At 41.0% G+C, this 18,444-nt stretch overlaps 1 protein-coding gene across 2 annotated transcripts in view; it reads left to right on the top strand.

The window, feature by feature from the left end:
• The window catches only part of LOXHD1 (lipoxygenase homology PLAT domains 1), a 205,295-nt gene that overhangs the window by 59,422 nt on the left and 127,429 nt on the right, over positions 1 to 18,444 (top strand). For both annotated transcript variants that reach the window (XM_070361798.1, XM_070361797.1), the window contains exons 8-12: positions 815 to 1,065; positions 9,803 to 9,938; positions 10,773 to 10,933; positions 11,950 to 12,036; positions 12,465 to 12,600. In XM_070361798.1, the coding sequence (XP_070217899.1) occupies positions 815 to 1,065; positions 9,803 to 9,938; positions 10,773 to 10,933; positions 11,950 to 12,036; positions 12,465 to 12,600 (771 nt within the window). The remainder of the gene's footprint in view (positions 1 to 814; positions 1,066 to 9,802; positions 9,939 to 10,772; positions 10,934 to 11,949; positions 12,037 to 12,464; positions 12,601 to 18,444) is intronic.

The raw sequence follows: 18,444 nt of genomic DNA, 5'->3' as shown, positions 1-18,444 counted from the left end.
AATGTGCTATCTCCCGGAGATGTTTTATTTCTCTGAGATGAGGGGATGAAGTTAGGATGAAAGGGAGGTGGAGGACTAATAAGGTTCAAAGTACCACTTAGAATCCTGGACAGAGTGAAAAAAATGCAGGCCTGACCTTAACAGCATTTCCTGTCGTTTCCTGTCCAAATGCTTGTCTTTGGTGTTTTCCTTTACCCTGTCTCATCTCGGCATTTAATCCCCCTTGCTGACTCTTCTCCAGAACTCTGTGTCCTCACATTGCCTCTGACTGACCAAACCCAGATGGCCCAGCTCCCTCCCTCAGTCTCCTGACATCTCACCATGTCAGGTGGTCAAGAAGGCCATTGGTGCCCATTATTAGAGTTGCACTTTAAGTTATGAGCAAAAGAGCAAGCTCCATGAGTCAGAGAGCCCCGAATATAAATCTCTATTAATCGAGTTGACTATTATAATTAAATGAGACATAATAGAATTCATCCGGCAGCTATTAATAATATGCACATGGTAATTAGCATTCATAATAAGTACTATTCTGAGCCAACCCAAGCTCTTCCTTCTCTTTGTTAGTTTCCTGTAATCATGCCTGACAGCTTCCTGTAACCTACAGTCTGTTCCTAAAGTCAGATGCCCTGGCACCCCAACTCTGAAAAAGATAAAAGTGAAGTGGAGAGGGCACTGGATGTCATCCAGAGGAAGAGGATTTTGGGGGGGATAGGGGTGTATGGCAGAGGTATGGCTAGGTGCGGGAGAAGGTGGGTAGGACATCGTTACCAGCCTGCACTGACCCCTCCTCCTCCCCTTGTTTCCATACCAGCCATATCATATGTTGTCACCGTCTTCACCGGGGATGTCCGGGGGGCCGGCACCAAATCCAAAATCTACTTGGTCATGTATGGGGCCAGAGGGAATAAGAACAGCGGGAAGATCTTCCTGGAGGGCGGTGTGTTTGACCGTGGCCGCACAGATATCTTCAATATTGAGTTGGCTGTCCTCCTCAGCCCCCTGAGCCGGGTTTCCATAGGACACGGCAACGTGGGCGTCAACAGAGGCTGGTACTGTGAGAAGGTAAGGGAGACCCTGGCCTGATTCAGACACTCTCCTCACTTTGCAGATTGTTGTTGTTCTGTTGTTTTAGTCACCAAGTTGCGTCCGACTCTTTTGTGACCCCATTGAATGTAGCCCACAAGGTTCCTCTGTCCATGGGATTTCCCAGGCAAGAATACTGGAGTGGGTGGCCCTTTCTTTCTCCAAGGGATCTTCCTAACCCAGGGATTGAACCAGAGTCTCCTGAATTGGCAGGAGGCTTCTTTACTGCTGACCCTTAACACAGAAAGATGCACTTTACCACTGAGCCACCAGGGAAACCCCTCACTTGCAGCTACAAACTCTAATCTGAATCCTATTTCCTACTTCCTTTGGACGAGTTACAAAGAACATGGGAAATCCCTTTCACGGGGATGCTGGGATGGTAACACGCCCATCTGTCTTGTCTACCTGATGGTTGGGAATGGGGGCTGCTCTGTACGTGCAACCAGGGACCAGACACAGGGTAGGTGATCCAGGGGTGTTCAGCTGATGGTTATAGTCTGTCCTGACTCCTGATGCAGTGTTCCACTTTAGTTTTTAAATGGCTCCATCAACAAGTATTTTTAAATACATGATTTTAATTGTGAAATACTTATGCTTTAAAGAATATACATAATAAAAGTAAGATATAGAGAATGATTTAAAAGCTCAAATGTTAATTTTGCCTATCACTTAACTTAAAAGAATATTTCCAATGCTTCTGAAACTCCTCTGTGTCTTTCCCCAATCATATAATCCTCTCTCTCCCAAAGAACATATACTATTAAGAATTTTGTCTGTGTGTATATTGTTGGTTACTGGCAGTTTTCACTCAACATTATGCTTTAGAGATCATCTGAATCGATAGCAGAAACTAGACCATCCATTTCCCATCTACTCCATTGCATGAATCGATTTCAATTTATTTGTCTGTTCTTCTATTGATGGACATTTTGGGGTTGTTTCTTGATTTTTGCTACTATAAACAATACTTTCATGAAACTGTTGTATGTACATCTTTGTACAAATATGCAGGAGCTTCTCAGGATGGATGTTCTAGGCTGTAAGTGAATATTCATTTCTGAAACTTTCTGCTAAGTCACTTCAGTTGTGTCCGACTCTGCGACCCCATAGACGGCAGCCCACCAGGCTCTGCCGTCCCTGGGATTCTCCAGGCAAGAACACAAGTGGGTTGCCATTTCCTTCTCCGATGCATGAAAGTGAAAAGTGAAAGTGAAGTCACTCAGTCGTGTCCGACTCTTCGCAACCCCACGGATTGCAGCCTACCAGGCTCCTCCACCCATGGGATTTTCCAGGCAAGAGTACTGGAGTGGGTTGCCATTACCTTCTCCATTCTGAAGCTTAATTGTTTCCAAAGAATTACAGTTTGTTTTCCAAATCAGTTGCACCATTTTATTCTATCAGCCATTTATACGATATATTTTGTTCCAGACATCCTTGTCAACACTAGATATTGCCTGAATTTTAAATTTGCACCATTTTGGGTATATAAACTGATCTTCTTGTGGTTTTAATTTTTATTTTCATGATTACTACTGAAGTTGAACATCTCTTCATTTCTTTACTGTCCATTCATATTTCCCTTTATGGAAAATGCCTGTTCATGTCTTTTGCTGATTTTTCTGTTGAATAGTATATTGCTGGATTTATTTTTAGGAGTTCTTTATTAAATCCAGAGAGTAAATCTTTATTGATAGTATTATTGTTGTTCAGTCACCAAGTCACGTCCAGCTCTCCGCAACCCCATGAACTGCAGCGCACCAGGCTTCCCTGTCCCTCACTATCTCCCAGAGCTTGCTCAAACTCATGTCCATTGAGTCAGTGATGCTATACAACCATCTTATCATCTATTGCCTTCTTCTTCTCTTCCCCTCAGTCTTTCCCAGCATCAGTGTCTTTTCCAATGAATCAACTCTTCGCATCATGTGGCCAAAGTACTGGAGCTTCAGCTTCAGCATCAGTCCTTCCAATGAATATTCAGGCTTGATTTCCTTTAGGATTGACTGGTTTGATCTCCTTGCTGTCCAATGGACTCTCAAGAGTCCTCCAGAACCACATTTTGAAATCATCATTTCTTTGGTGCTCAGCTTTCTTTATGGTTCAACTCTCACATCTGTACATAACTACTGGGAAAACCACAGCTTTCACTGTATGGACTTTTGTTGGTAAATTGATGTCTCTGTTTTTTACTTCACTGTCTAGTTTTGTCATAGCTTTTCTTCCAAGAACAAATGTCTTTTAATTTCATGGCTGCAGTTGCCGTCTGCAGTGATTTTGGAGCCCAAGCAAATAAAATCTGTCACTGTTTCCACTTTCTCACCTTCTATTTGCCATGAAGTGGTGGGACTGGATGCCCTGATCTTCGTTTTTTTAATGTGAAATTAAGCCAGCTTTTTCACTCTTCTCTTTCACCCTCATCAAGAGGCTCCTTAGTTCCTCTTCTCTTTCTGCCTTTAGGGGGTGTCATATGCATATCTGGGGTTATTGGTATTTCTCCCAGCAATCTTGATTCCAGCTTGTGCTTCATCCAGTCTGACATTTCACATGATGTACTCTGCATATAAGTTAAACAAGCAGGGTGACAATATACAGCTTTGACGTACTCCTTTCCCAATTTGGAACCAGTCCGTTGTTCCATGTCCAGTACTAACTGTTGCTTCTTGTCCTGAATACAGGTTTCTCAGGAGGCAGGTAAGGTGGTCTAGGATTGATAGTATTTTTGATAGTATATGTTAAAATATCTTTTTGTAGTTTGCCATGTTTTTTGAAGGAGAGGAGATTTAAATTAAAAGTAATCTGTCTTATCTTTTCCTTTATGGTTAATGCATTTTGAAAAAAATTTTACTTCTCCTAAAGTTCTAAAGACATTTTCCTATATCCTCTTCTAAAATCTGTAGAGTTTGGTTTTCTTGTTTATATATTTGCATCTTTAATATATCAGGCATTGATATTTGTATGAGGTGGGGATCCAACTTTATCTTTTTCTATATAGATATTTAAATGTCCCACCAACATTTATTGAAGGACTTTAAAAATCTGAGTAAGGTTAAGAATCACCTGGAATTATTTCTAAAAATAGAATCCTGGGCTCAAACCCAAACCTACTGAGTCAGAATTTCCAGGTAATCTGAGTATTTATACATGCTTTAGGTAATTCTTATCATTAAAGAAGTCTAGGAAGCACTGGTTAACTAAATAGTAATCCCTTCCCCACTAATCTGAAAGAGCAACTGTCACATGTCAAATTCCCCAAATACATGATTTGTCTCTGAGCTCTCTAGGCTGTTCCATTTATTGATTTAGTTTATTCCTGCACTAATGCATTACTCACTATCTTCACTTTACACCTTTACACTAAGTCTTGGTATCTGCTAGGGCCCACTTTATTCTTCTTCCTCAGGTATATATTGACCTATCCATAAGCCTTTATCGTCCATAGAAATTTTAGAATTTTTTTGCCAAGTTCCATGAAGAACTGTTGAACAGAATGCAACTGGGTCTGTAGACCTATTTGGAAGAACTGACATTGTTACTCTACTAACTTTTCCTATTTATGAACATATACGACCCCTTAAAATTTAGCTTTTTAATAATTCTCAGTGTAGTTTTATATTTTTCTTAATAAAGGTCTTACATGTTTTTGTAAATATATTCATAGAAACTTTTGTTGCTATTATAAATGGTATCTCTTTAAAAACTATTTATTTATTTGTTTTTTGCTGGTGTAGACAGAGAAGTACTTTTGTATACTGTTTACATATAGTTATCTTGCTAAACTCTGTTATTAAGACTGATCATTTATAGCTTTATTGTTAAGAGTTTTTATTCTGAATTGGTGTTAAACTTTATCTATTGCTTTTTCTGTACTTGATTAGATAGTCAAAATCGTTTTTCTTTTTTATTTATTATGGTGAATTACCAGTTCTTATGGTAGACCAACCCCGAACTTCTATAAGCCAAACTTGGTCATAATGAATTTTAATTTTATGTTTCTGAAATTGATTATCCAACATTTTATATAGAATATATTACATACTAATGTCCATGAGTGACATTGGCCCTTGATTTTCCTTTCTCATACAGTGCTTGTGAGGTTTGATCTTAGAATAAAATGAGAAGCATTTCTTCTCCTGAAAGAAGGTAAAATGCAGTGATCTGGTCAAGATAGTATGGGATTGTGTGTGCACATCTGCAAGAGAGACAGAATTACTGATTTAAAAAAAGAAAGTTGTGTTTTTGTTTTCTTAGTTATAAAATTGGGGCTTCCCCGGTGGCTTAGTGGTAAAAGAACCTGTCTGCAACGCAGGAGATATGTGAGTCACAAGTTTGATCCTGGGTTGGGAAGATCCGCTTGAGGAGGAAATGGCAGTATTCTTGCTGGGGAAAATCTCGTGGACAGAGAAGCCTGGCAGTTATAGAATTATTCAAGCTTTCCATTTTCTCTTCAATCTGAATGAGCTATATTTTTCTTGGAATGTGTGTATTTGTAGACTTCAACTGTCCTGATATAAAGTCATATACAGTATTTCCTTACCTTTTAACCTCCACTACATCTGTAATTATAATCTTATTTTCATTCCTAACATCAGTTATTCAGATATTCTTGCTTTTTAAAAATATAATTCTCACAAAAGTTTATTTAGTCCTTTCATATAACCAACATTTTTCTTTGTTTATATTCTATCTTTATTTTCTATTTTATTGTTCTTTATTATCTCTTCTAAATTTCTCTGGGTTTCAGTTGTTGCTATTTTTTATAAATTCTTAAATTGTATTCTTAGCTCATTCAATTTTAGCCTTCTTCTTTTCTCATAGTATAAATTTTGATACTATAATTTTCTCTCAAAGTAGTGCTGTACCCGTACCCCATATTATACTTCTGTTATCACTCAGTTTGATTTTATTGTTTCATTTTAAAATTCAACTTCGTTGGGGTATAACTGGCATAAATAAAAAGGCATTATTTTGAACTGTACTGCTCTTTGAGTTTTAATGAATTCATATACACTCATGTAACCATTACCAGAATTAATATATGAAATGTTTCCATTACCCAGCATGTTCCTTGTTCTCCCTCCCAGTCAATCTCCACAATTCCAAGCAACCACGGATCCCATTTCAGTCATTAAAGATTAGATTTGTCTTCTCTAGCACTGTTTCAGGTATTAGTACTTCTTTCTTCTTATTGTTAAGTAGTATTCCATTGTAAGGATATACAAGATGTTGTTTATTCATTCAACTATTTGTGTATGTTTAGGTCATTTCCAGGTTTTGTTTTTTATTTGCTACTATGAATGAAGTGCTATGAACATTCATGTCCAAGTTTTTTAACGGGCATGTTTGTAATTTTATCGGGTAAATACCTAAGAGTCGAATTTCTGTATTCTATGGTAAATATGCATTTAATTTACAAAAGTCTTTTAGACTATATTCAAAGGGGCTACACAATTTTGTATGCCCACCAGCATTGTATGAAAATCCCAGTTGTTTTATAGCCTCACCATCACTTAGTAATGCCAATCTTTAAAATTTTTAGGTATTTTTATGGATATGTAATGGAATTTAATTTGGTTTTAATCTACATGCCTCTGATGACCACTTACATTGAACATTATTTTTTTATATTCTTATTGATATTTGTATATCTTCCTTTCTTTTTACCTCTTTTAATTTTTTTTATCTTTTTATTGTTGAATTGTGAGTTCTTTGTGTATTCTTGATTCACGTTCTATGACAGAACTATATATCTATATATGAATATATAATATATAATTATGTTATATAATATGTATTTTAAATATGATATCCAACTCTTTGGGATCCCATGAACTGTAGCCCACCAGGCTGCTGTGTCCATGAAATTCTCCAGGCAAGAATACTCGAGTGGGTCGCCATTCCCTTCTCCAGGGATCTTCCCGACCCAGGGATCAGACCTGGGTCTTTCACATTGCAGGCAGATTCTTAATTATCTAAGCCACCAGAGAAGCCCATGATATACATTATATATAAACAATCTCCCAGTATGTGGGTTGCCTTCTCATTTTCTTTTTTTTAATTTATTTTTTAATTGAAACCAAATTGCTTTATAATGTGTTGGTTTCTGCCATACAACAACACTAATCAGTCATAATTATATATGTGTGTGCTCAGTTGCTCAGTTGTGTCCAACTCTTTGCAACGCTATGGACTGTAACCTGCCAGGTTCCTCTGTCCATGAGATTCTCCAGGCAATAATCCTGGAGAGGGTTGCCATGCTCTCCTCCAGGACATCTTCCCAACCTATGGATCAAACCCACATCTACTGCACTGTAGGTGTATTCTTTACCACTGAGCCACCGGGGAAGACCCAATTATATATAAATATATCCCCGCTGTCTTTGGAGCCTCCTTCCCTCCCCGCCCCCCCCCCACCGCCGCCCAGGTCAGGCTGGGCTAGCTGTTATTTTACACACTGTAGTACATACATGTTGAAGTTACTTTCTCACCTCAACCCACCCGCTCCTTCCCCTGCTGCATCCACAAGCCCATTCTCTACATCTGTGTCTTCCTTCCTTCTCTGCAGTAGGTGCATCAGTCCCATTTTCCCCAGATTCCATGTGTATGAGTTAATATACGACACTTGTTTTTCTCTTTCTGACTGACTTTACTTTGTATGAGAGGCTCAAGGTCTATCCAACTCGCCACAACTGACTCAAATTCACTCCTTTTTGTGGCTGAGTAACATTTCGTTGTTTATATGCACCACAACTTTCTTATCCATTCATCCACTGATGGATGTCTAGGTTGCTTCCAGGCCCTGGTTTTTGTAAACAGTACTGTAGTGAGCACTGGGGTACATGTGTCTATTTTATATTATGATTTTCTCATGGTTTATGCCCAGTAGTCGGGTTGCTGGGTCATATGGTATCTTTATTCCTAGTTTTTTAAGGACTCTCCATACTGTTCTCCATAATTTGCCTTTTCGTTTTCTTAATGTTTTTGAAGAGCAGAAGCTTTTAATATTGATGAAAGGCAATTTATCAATTTTTTCTTCTATGATTTGTGCTTTTTTGGTTCTTATTTGTCATTCCATTTGAAATTCTTTCATTACCCATTATTTATTTTGAAATGTAATTTTTAGGTTCCAAATACATTTTGCTTTTTATGTTTTTGTTATTTATTTCAATATTGTTTTAATCAGGAAACATTAATGATGCTATTTAAATTTTTTTGAGATTTACTTTACAATGCACTTCAACCTATGCACATAATTCCAACAGCTGAATTTAAGATTTTGATTTTTTTTATAAATTCAGTTTGCTACTTTTGTTATTTGAATCTTCTGTCTCCTTGATAGCATTTTGTCTATTTGATTTATTAACTACTAAGACAGATGTGTTGAAATTTCCAATGTCAATGGTAGATATTTAAATTTCTTACTATAGAACTAACAGTTTTCGCTGTGTATGGTTTGAAGCTACATTATGAAATATAGAGTTATTTTAACCTTCTGGTGAATTGAATCTATGCCACAATCCAATCTGATACTATCTTTTTCATAAATTTAGTCCACTTGTATTTATTATAACTGACATGTCTGTTTATCCTGCTTTTACTTTTCTTCTCTTTTTTTGATAAATTGATCAGTTTCCTTGATAGTGATTTGGAAATTATACACTATTTCTGGTTTTTTAGTGGTTACTATTGAAATTTTAGCATACATACTTACTGTGAAAAGACCTAAATTTAATCACCATCTCTGTTTCCCTCTTAGACAATTCAAGAATCTCAGAAATTTCTAATGATAATAATCCTGCATCTAGGTTGTATGCTATTTTTGCCTAGTATTTTAGTTCTATTTTAAATTATTTTTAAATCCACACAATATACGTTGTTTTGTAGAGTCATTATTTGTTCAGATTTGCCAGTGTGTTTGCTTGCCAATTCTTCTTGCACTGAAGACCTCTTTTCTGGTGTCAGATTTCTTCTTACTGCTAAACTTCCTTTAGAAGTTCCTTTGGTTAAATAAGGTCTATCGGTGGTAAACTCTGTTTTAGTTAATCTGAAAATTATTTTTATTTCATTTTCATTCCTGAAAGAAGTTTTGGGATATAGAACTCCAGACTGAATTCTAATTCCCTTATCCCCCAATATCATCTGGCTTCCGTTAGTCCAGTTGCCATTTGTCTGTTTTTTTCTTGATGTTCCTAAGATCCCTGTCTTTGGCATTCTGCTTCTCTTCAAAGCATCTAGGTGTGTCTGGGTTAGATAGACTGCCATGTTCTAAACCTATGATTTCAGAATGTGAGTAGAGATGGACAAGGTGTAGGAGAGAAGGTTGAATAAGGATCAAGCTCTGAAGAGGGTGGTTAGTTTTCATATTAAATTATAGATATTAATTATCTTTTATGTGATTGACTTTTTCCATAAGACAAATGTAGGGTATTAATTTAGTATTCTAGTTGTTTGGTTCAGACTGAGACTTTAGGATGCACACAAGGAAGTATGGTGTTCAAAAAGAGTGTGTGTATAGGGAAAAATGTTTGATATTTGCACTAGTAAATTGGAGTATGTATGATACCTTTTTGGGAAGATTTCCTAGAGGAGGTATTTCTTGATCCAAAATTTAATGAGATAGGCTATATGACCCTAAAGGTGAGGCTAAGGAGGCTGTTGAACATTGCAAGGAAGTCCCGGTCAGGGGACTCGCTGCAGAAGATGTCATCTTCCCCTCCAGGTGGTGATTCTGTGCCCCTTCACTGGCGTCCAGCAGACCTTCCCTTGCAGCAACTGGCTGGATGAGAAGAAGGCGGATGGACTGATCGAGAGGCAGCTCTATGAGATGGTGTCTCTCAGGAAGAAGAGACTGAAAAGTAGGTGGAGGGGCCTGGAGCCAACAAAGGCCAGGATCAGACCACTGGGTCCTCCTGCTTCTGTTTTCTTCTGGAAAGGAAAGGGTCCCCCAGGGAGCTCAGTTCTCCAAGGCACAGGCCACACGGAGTTATATTCATGGCACCAAGGTAGATACTCCAGCAGCCCCAAATTGATACGCTGCTGTGATGGGCTAGTTGTTGAACTGAATGGTCGAACAGAGTGCACTCTGAATGTATTGGCCACAGTCTGGGTGGAGTCTATTCTTGCCCCTACTTTAAACTTACTAACAGACTCTCACCAGGAGACACAGACATAAGGAACAGACTTTTGGACTCAGTGGGAGAAGGCAAGGGTGGGATGATTTGAGAGAATAACATTGAAACATATACATTATCATATGTAAAACAGATGACCAATGTGAGTTCAATACACAAAGCAGGGGACCCAAAGCCAGTGCTCCGGAACAAGCTAGAGGGATAGAGTGGGGAGGGACCTGGGAAGGGGGTTCAGATGAGGGGGACACATGTATACCTATGGCTTATTCATGTTGATGTATGGCAAAAGCCATCACAATATTGTAAGTTTTAATCTTCCAATTAAAATATTAATTAATTTTAAAGAAACGAACATTAAGGCACGCACTTTGAAATAGCAAGGAATCCGTCATTCCCTAAATTTGGTACTTGCTATTACATAATGGGAGAGTGGGACACGACTGCATACAACCTGCATTTCAGTCTTGATCACCTTTGATGTGCTCATTTTCCCCACTGGAAGCATGAAAATCTTTTCACTTTTTGAAGTTTATGGTGCAACTGGACCTATCTCTGCAGAATTCCCATGGTCCCTGTGGGTCTGGACAACCGACTTGAAGAAAGCTGGTTCCAACTCTCCTATCTTCATCCAGATTTATGGGCAGAAGGGGCGGACAGATGAGATCCTTCTGAATCCCAACAACAAGTGGTTCAAACCCGGCATAATTGAGAAATTTAGGGTAGGAAGGAAGTGTGATGGGGTGGGATGGAGGAAGGAGGAAGGAGGAAGGGGTGTAAGATGCATTTGTCATGGGATTCTGGTTTTCGAAGCCAGGTTTGGATCAAGTTTGAAGACAAAAAGGTAACATAGAGTCCCCAGACCCCTGCAGGAGTGCCACATTTAATCTACAGGCAATGCATTGGGGTGTAGTTTAGATCTGGCCCTTTATCTGAATCAAACAGTTCCAAACAAAGCACGGGAGAAGAAGCAAGTATGGAATGGCTTTGGGCATCCAGGAGCCTGGCGACTTGGGGAATCATTGTAGAACAGAGACCCTGAGCACAGTTAGTGTCAAACAGCCCAACCTGGACTGAATTAGAGTGAGGAGCCAATTTAAGGAAAAGTATACATTTTAGAACATTTAAAAGTAAGTTCAGCTTTAAATTTCCGATATGTATACAAGTAGAGCAGGGCTTGTTTTGCCAACGGAAGTGCTGCTCTGACCTTTAGGTAAGAATAATTTTGTAATTTGTGGCTCTCTTTTCAGAGCACCCTGTTGGAGCTTCTATTATACCTTCAGTTCACTGCTTGTTATGTATTTGTCTTCTCAGCTAGATTTTGAGCCCCTGGGAGAGGGCATGACCACTGTATTGATCTTTTTGTCTGTTTCAGTGCCCAGCAGAGTCCTGGGGCTGTGGGCCTGTGTTAATTTGCAGGGCTGCCATATAGATTTTGTAACTGAAAGCTTATCATTTGGAAGATTTCCTTTAGTCAGGATCCTACTGTGGGTCAGTTATTTTTGTTCAGTTTCACCAGCCCAGGCTGAACCCTGGATCTACAGCTGTCTCGGCCTCATGTGCCATTGGTTAAAGGAGCACAAAAAGATAGAGTATATGAGGGTGGTTTGAAGTAAACCCTGCCTTGATGCTGAAAAAACAACTCAAAGCAGGTGCCCTCCTGGCAGGGGCTCAGCTGTGAGGATAAATGCATTTCACTTGATTCTGTCCATGCAAACCTTGTTATTTCTCACCATAGATTGAGCTCCCAGACCTTGGCAGGTTTTATAAGATTCGGGTATGGCATGATAAAAGGAATCCTGGTTCTGGATGGCATTTAGAAAAGGTGAGATGACCATCTTGGGGTTGGAAGGTGATTGGGAGAGGAACCAACATGGTTTCTTTCTAATGACCTTGTCTTATTAGCTTGCCTTTATCTGTTTGGAGTGTGGATGGGGAAGGGTTACAGTGAGACCTAAAATTGGACACATGACGCACGGAATTCCTGATGAGGACAGGACTTCCAAAGTAGGCTAAAAAGATGCTTAGGTTTCAAGAGACTTGCCTTGTGTCCCAGTCACCTGGCCGCCAGGCAACTGTGGGTCTCTAGGGGACCAGAGGGATAAATATTAATTTGGCACTCCATCTTCCACAAGAGTCCTCTCTGGGGGGATGGCCTCATCCTCCTTGAGATGAACTAGCAGAACAGGAACCTCAAGGCATGGATGAGTATCTCTAGTACACCCACTTGCTCACCCCAGGACTTCATTCCAGATGACCCTGCTGAACACTCTGACCAAGGACAAGTATAACTTCAACTGTAATCGCTGGCTGGATGCCAATGAGGATGACAATGAGATTGTTAGGGAGATGACTGCCGAAGGCCCAACGGTACGGAGGATAATGGGCAGTAAGTACGGACGGGCTCTTATCCTGGGGGAGGTAGTGGTATGGGGGGTGTGTGTGCCAATAGGAGTCTGACTTATGAGCTGTAGTCTTGTCCGCTATGCAGAATCAGGCTCCCTCTGAATGAGGAATGAGTTTATAAGATCCTATACTCAAGATAGGCTTGTAGGAGCCATCTCCAAGGCATGATGCTAAAGCTCTATGATGATGGGTATGGGTGAGAAGGGGGAGATTTCTGGGTCTTCAGGTTGGCTGTGAGATGACGAGAAGAATCCACACTGAACAATATTTCTCCAGACACTCTGGAGAAGCATCCTCTTCAAATTATTCATGAGATGCTCTTCAAAAAAGGAAGGCTGGATCTGGGTTCTTACAGCCATACTCGACTGCTCCCTTGTGAATCCTCTATTTCTATTTGAGGCTAGTAGGGGAGAGCTGAGCTTTTAATCTGAAGTCATCCACAGTCAAAGAGGTAAGCGAGACCATTTTGCTTCTAGGTTGTACCACCACAGTGCTGGCAAGCACATGGCATATGTCCTATCCTTTTCCCTTGGCAGACATTACTGAGCAATCACATCATTCTTTCCCATCGAGTTTGAAGTGAGCTTTATGGCCCTCAATATGGCACTGCAAGCAAATATTAGCAATTGATCAGAATTAGCACTTAAGATAATTAAGTGCAAAATTAATTTGAAAAATTGCAGAAAGTTAAGACTATATAGAAAACAACATCACCCATCGTTCCTGAAGTCCTTCTAAGTATCTGGATAATGTCACTTCTCAGGCATTTGCACATCCAATAGAAGCTGTCTCTCTCTCTATATATATACACTAAAGAAGGATCACCCTGTTAGTTCAATTAGGCAATGCTTGCAATTAGTACTATTTTATGATGCTTCTTCAATTTTAATTAAAATATATGACTATGGAATATTTGTGTTCAAAGATCCTTAGAATAGCTTGATGCAGGTAAGGAAACCGAGGAAGTTCTTACCCTGATGATACAGTTAGAGGCAGAGTGGGACCTAGAACAAGATCTCTTACCTTGTCAGTGACTGTACTCGGCCTTTTCACATTCAGTAGTAGTTTCTTTGGCAGCAAGGCAGTCATCTCCCTGAAAATATGATAAATAATATGATCCCTGCTCAGCCTCCAATTAGGACTTTATATAAAACATAGCCCAAGGCAGAAATACACCTACTGTTACCTGGTCTGCCCTCTTTATGTGCCAGAATTGAGCCTGTAGATATGAACAATTGAGGAGAGGGGCTTGAGATCTGTTTTCTAAATCCTGCCAACCAGTCTTCATGAGATTAGCTCCTCACTCCCCATTTCTGAAGTTACCTGGTGCTGTCATTCCTGAGACTTTTTGCAAGGTTGCTTCGTGAATTTCACAACTGACTGCTCTAATCAATTCTCTCCATCTGTTAAGTCATGGGACCTCAAACTTCAGCATTATCACCTAGAAGGCTTCTTGAAACACAGATTGCTGTGCCCCACCCATGGATTTTCTAATTCAGTGGGTCTGGGGTGGGAAGCTCAGGAATTTGTTTATCCAACAAATTGCTAGGGGTCCCAGTGAGGACCCACTGTGCTAAGGCATTAGTCACTTTCCTAGCTGTGCCCCAGCTTCTGAAATTTGGCTGCTGTTGTCTATATTCATCCCTCTCCCCACGCTTTATTGGTGACAATTTTATGTTTGGTTAAATCTTTAAAATTCCAGTATGCTCTCATTCTAGTGAGATTTTTTTTTTTTTTTCAGAGAGAAAGCTGCCACTTTTACTTAAACGTCCAGGCTGTTCTTTTACCTCCATCTCTCCCTTGCCTTGACTAAAGCATGACTCCTCTTCTCCCCAAACCCAGTTTTCTGTCCTCACGGCTGTGGGGCTAGCAAGAGGGGACATTCTCCTGACTCTCTCTGCACTTCCAGCCTCAAAGCTCACACTGCTCATAGGGGGACCTCTGTCCCAGCTCATGTGCATCTTCTGTTGGCTTTGTTCACATTACTCTTTTGTACTGTGTCCCCTGGTCATTCTCTAGATCCCCCACTTCTACCATTGTTCTAGAGTAGCGAATTAGTCTGCTTGGGCTGTTGTAACAAAATACCATAGGCTGGGATTTTGAAACAATGGAAATTTATTTTCTCATAGTTCTGGAAGCAGAAGTTCAAGATCAAGGTGTTGGCAGGTTGGCTTTCTCCTGAGACCTCTCTCCTTGCCTTGTAAATGAGCATCTTCTCAGATGACCTTTTCTCTGTTTGTGCTCCTATCTGTGTCCTAGTCTCTTCTTAAAAGGACACCCGTCATACTGGATGAAGGTCCACACATATGACCTCATTTTATCTTGTTTACCTCTTTAAATGTCCAACCTCCAAAAACAATCACATTCTGAGGTCCTGGGGGGTGTGACTTTGTCTTGTTGATCCTGTTCGTGATGCCAATTGTCTCATTGTATCTCACTGTGCACACTGTTCAATGAACCCAGGGTAGGCAAGGCTTGAGCTAAGAGACTCAAGGAGCTGTAGAAACTGGAGACATGTTTATTCTCTCCTGGCTGGCACAGCAGCTGTAGCAACAGATTCTGAAAGAGATGGGAATACCAGACCACCTGATCTGCCTCTTGAGAAATGTGTATGCAGGTCAGGAAGCAACAGTTAGAACTGGACGTGGAACAACAGACTGGTCCCAAATAGGAAAAGGAGTACATCAAGGCTGTATATTGTCACCCTGCTTATTTAACATATGCAGAGTACATCATGAGAAACGCTGGACTGGAAGAAACACAAGCTGGAATCAAGATTGCTGGGAGAAATACCAATAACCTCAGATATGCAGATGACACCACCCTTATGGCAGAAAGTGAAGAGGAACTAAAAAGCCTCTTGATGAAAGTGAAAGTGGAGAGTGAAAAAGTTGGCTTAAAGCTCAACATTCAGAAAACGAAAATCATGGCATCCGGTCCCACCACTTCATGGGAAATAGATGGGGAAACAGTGGAAACAGTGTCAGACTTTATTTTTCCGGGCTCCAAAATCACTGCAGATGGTGACTGCAGCCATGAAATTAAAAGACGCTTACTCCTTGGAAGGAAAGTTATGACCAACCTAGATAGCATATTCAAAAGCAGAGACATTACTTTGCCAACAAAGGTCCGTCTAGTCAAGGCTATGGTTTTTCCTGTGGTCATGTATGGATGTGAGAGTTGGACTGTGAAGAAGGCTGAGTGCTGAAGAATTGATGCTTTTGAACGTCAATGCTTTGGTGTTGGAGAAGACTCTTGAGAGTCCCTTGGACTGCAAGGAGATCCAACCAGTCCATTCTGAAGGAGATCAGCCCTGGGATTTCTTTGGAAGGAATGATGCTAAAGCTGAAACTCCAGTACTTTGGCCACCTCATGCGAAGAGTTGACTCACTGGAAAAGACTCTGATGCTGGGAGGGATTGGGGGCAGGAGGAGAAGGGGACGACAGAGGATGAGATGGCTGGATGGCATCACTGACTCGATGAACGTAAGTCTGGGTGAACTCCGGGAGTTGGTGATGGACAGGGAGGCCTGGCGTGCTGCAATTCATGGGGTCGCAAAGAGTCAGACACGACTGAGCAACTGAACTGAACTGAACATAAGCACATCCAACCCTTCAGGGCCTTTCCAGGTGAAGCTCATATAGGCCTACTGCACAAAGTAGCCTATGACCAAGTTGAGTACCTCATGACGCGCATGCGCAGTGCTATAAGTGGTCTCGGCTGTTAATAGCCTTGCAAAGTCATTGTTTACAGGACATGGGGCCAGCGGGCATGAGAGCCTGGCAGTGGGGAGGGGGGAAATGAGAGAGCCTGACTGGCGCCATCTTGTTAATTTCCCACAGACTTCAACATATGGATATGCTGCTGCTGCTGCAGCTAAGTCGCTTCAGTAGTGCCCGACTCTTAGTGACCCCATGGACTGCAGCCTACCAGGCTCCTCCATCCATGGGATTTTCCAGGCAAGAGTTCTGGAGTGGATATGGATATGAGGGGGACACAATTCAGCCTGCATCAGATAGTATCTCTCAAAGTGTGGTCAAGACCTGTTTATATCAAAATTGCCCAGAGTGTTTGTTAAAACAAAGATGCCTGGGCCCAATCTCAGCTAATACTAACTAGACTCTCTGAGGGCTCTGCCTGGTAATCTGTATTTTTATCAAGCACACCAAGTGATTTTTGCACAAATCAAAACTTGAGAGGCTTTGTTCCACTCATCAATGTCCGAGTGGAAAATCTGCTCGTCTGCATGCTAGTCCTCGTCTGCTTTGGTGCCCTCACCTCCCTCCCAGGCAAGCAGCCACTCCTCAGGACCTGACTCGGGCTCATCCCACAGAGTTGCTCCTCCGAGCTCTGACTCAGCCTCCACCTCCAACTCAGGCTCCTGCGCTCCTAGGCTTCTCATGACCTTGATGACATGTATACCACCCTTGAACTTGAACTCCCTCCAGCTCCTTCTTCTCTACTTCTTCTCTTTCTCCTGCTCTGTCAAGGACTTGTGGGTGTGTGGAGGGTGTGTTTTAGGGACAGGTCTTTAAGAAATCATCCAGTGGGGAGAAGACGAGATCTTGAAATTGGGCAAGGACCAAGTTGACTACAGAGGAGAACATAAATTCAAGAAATACTTTGCAGGTGGAACCGGCAGGATTTGAATGAATGCTGTGGACACAGTGGGGAGATGAGCTTCCTGCTGAAGAAGCTGAGAGTTGGAAGTAGGGATTTGAAAGATTAGAAGAGATCATGGTGGGAGGGATGGGGAGGAAGAGCATTTCTATAGATTACATACAAAAACGCTCTTGTTTGTTTTTGCCTTCTGTGATACTATTACAAGACAATGGCAATTAAAAAAATTCTGTAATGACTAGTATTGGATTGAAGTGAGCTAAGTTGAGACCTGGCAGCCTTTACTGGAGTGCTTGCACCTCCAGCAACATAATACAAGGAAGCTACAAGGGACTAAAAATAACTACACACATACAGCAGTTGGGGCAATTATGAACCACAGATACAAAAAGGCCACAAACCAACTGCCATTTCTGAATCACAGGGAGCAAAAGCAGGACACTGGGCATGACCCCTGCACACAGCACCACCAAGGGGGTGGGCAGACCACCTGAGCCTCTCCCCCAATAGAGCCACCGATCTGCCACTACTCTCATCCTGTTTAAGGAACCAGCTTGCCCTCCTCGGAGAGCAAGCAAGGGCACTTGTAAAGCCTTGCCTGAATTTCTTTTCTGGCCTCTTACCAATTTCTATGGATTAAAGAGTCCCAGGACCTGGGTTTGTAACAGAAGAGCTGTTTGTTCTGGCTATAAAGGCATTTTAATGTCTTCTGGGGGTCCTGGACAGTACTTTGGAGCCCATACCAGCTTGATTTCTTTCCCTCAACTGTTCTTTTTGGCCCACATAAATTTCTCTTGTTCCTGGAACATACCCATGTCCTCACTCACCTCTACAGGAATTCAGATCTCCTTTTCTGGTCTGGATGCTTCTTTGTAACAATAAATGGAGATGGTGGCAATGTCTCACTTCCCCGGTTGGTATCCTGATATAGTGAATAATATGCAGGGCTTCCTGGAAATCCCTTAGGGAGAGCCTTGGGCTAATGTAAGATGAGTAAATACCAATTTAAAACCAATTCTCTAGGTTTGAAACTGTAAACTGTAAGTAAACTCCTAGTTTACTTAAAAAACAAGGGCCAGTCAAACAAGCAATTAACACCATGTCTGAAAGCCAGGATGCCACCGGAGGTGATTGCACTGATTAATGCAGACCAGGAAACACAGACAAAACACTCACCAGCCCACAATTTATTTCCACCTTGCCTTT

This window comes from Bos mutus, chromosome 24 (genome assembly GCF_027580195.1).
Source record: "Bos mutus isolate GX-2022 chromosome 24, NWIPB_WYAK_1.1, whole genome shotgun sequence".
Lineage (NCBI taxonomy): Eukaryota > Metazoa > Chordata > Mammalia > Artiodactyla > Bovidae > Bos > Bos mutus.
The sequence above is the reverse complement of the archived record's forward strand: the minus strand, read 5'-3'. Positions and strand labels throughout refer to the sequence as shown.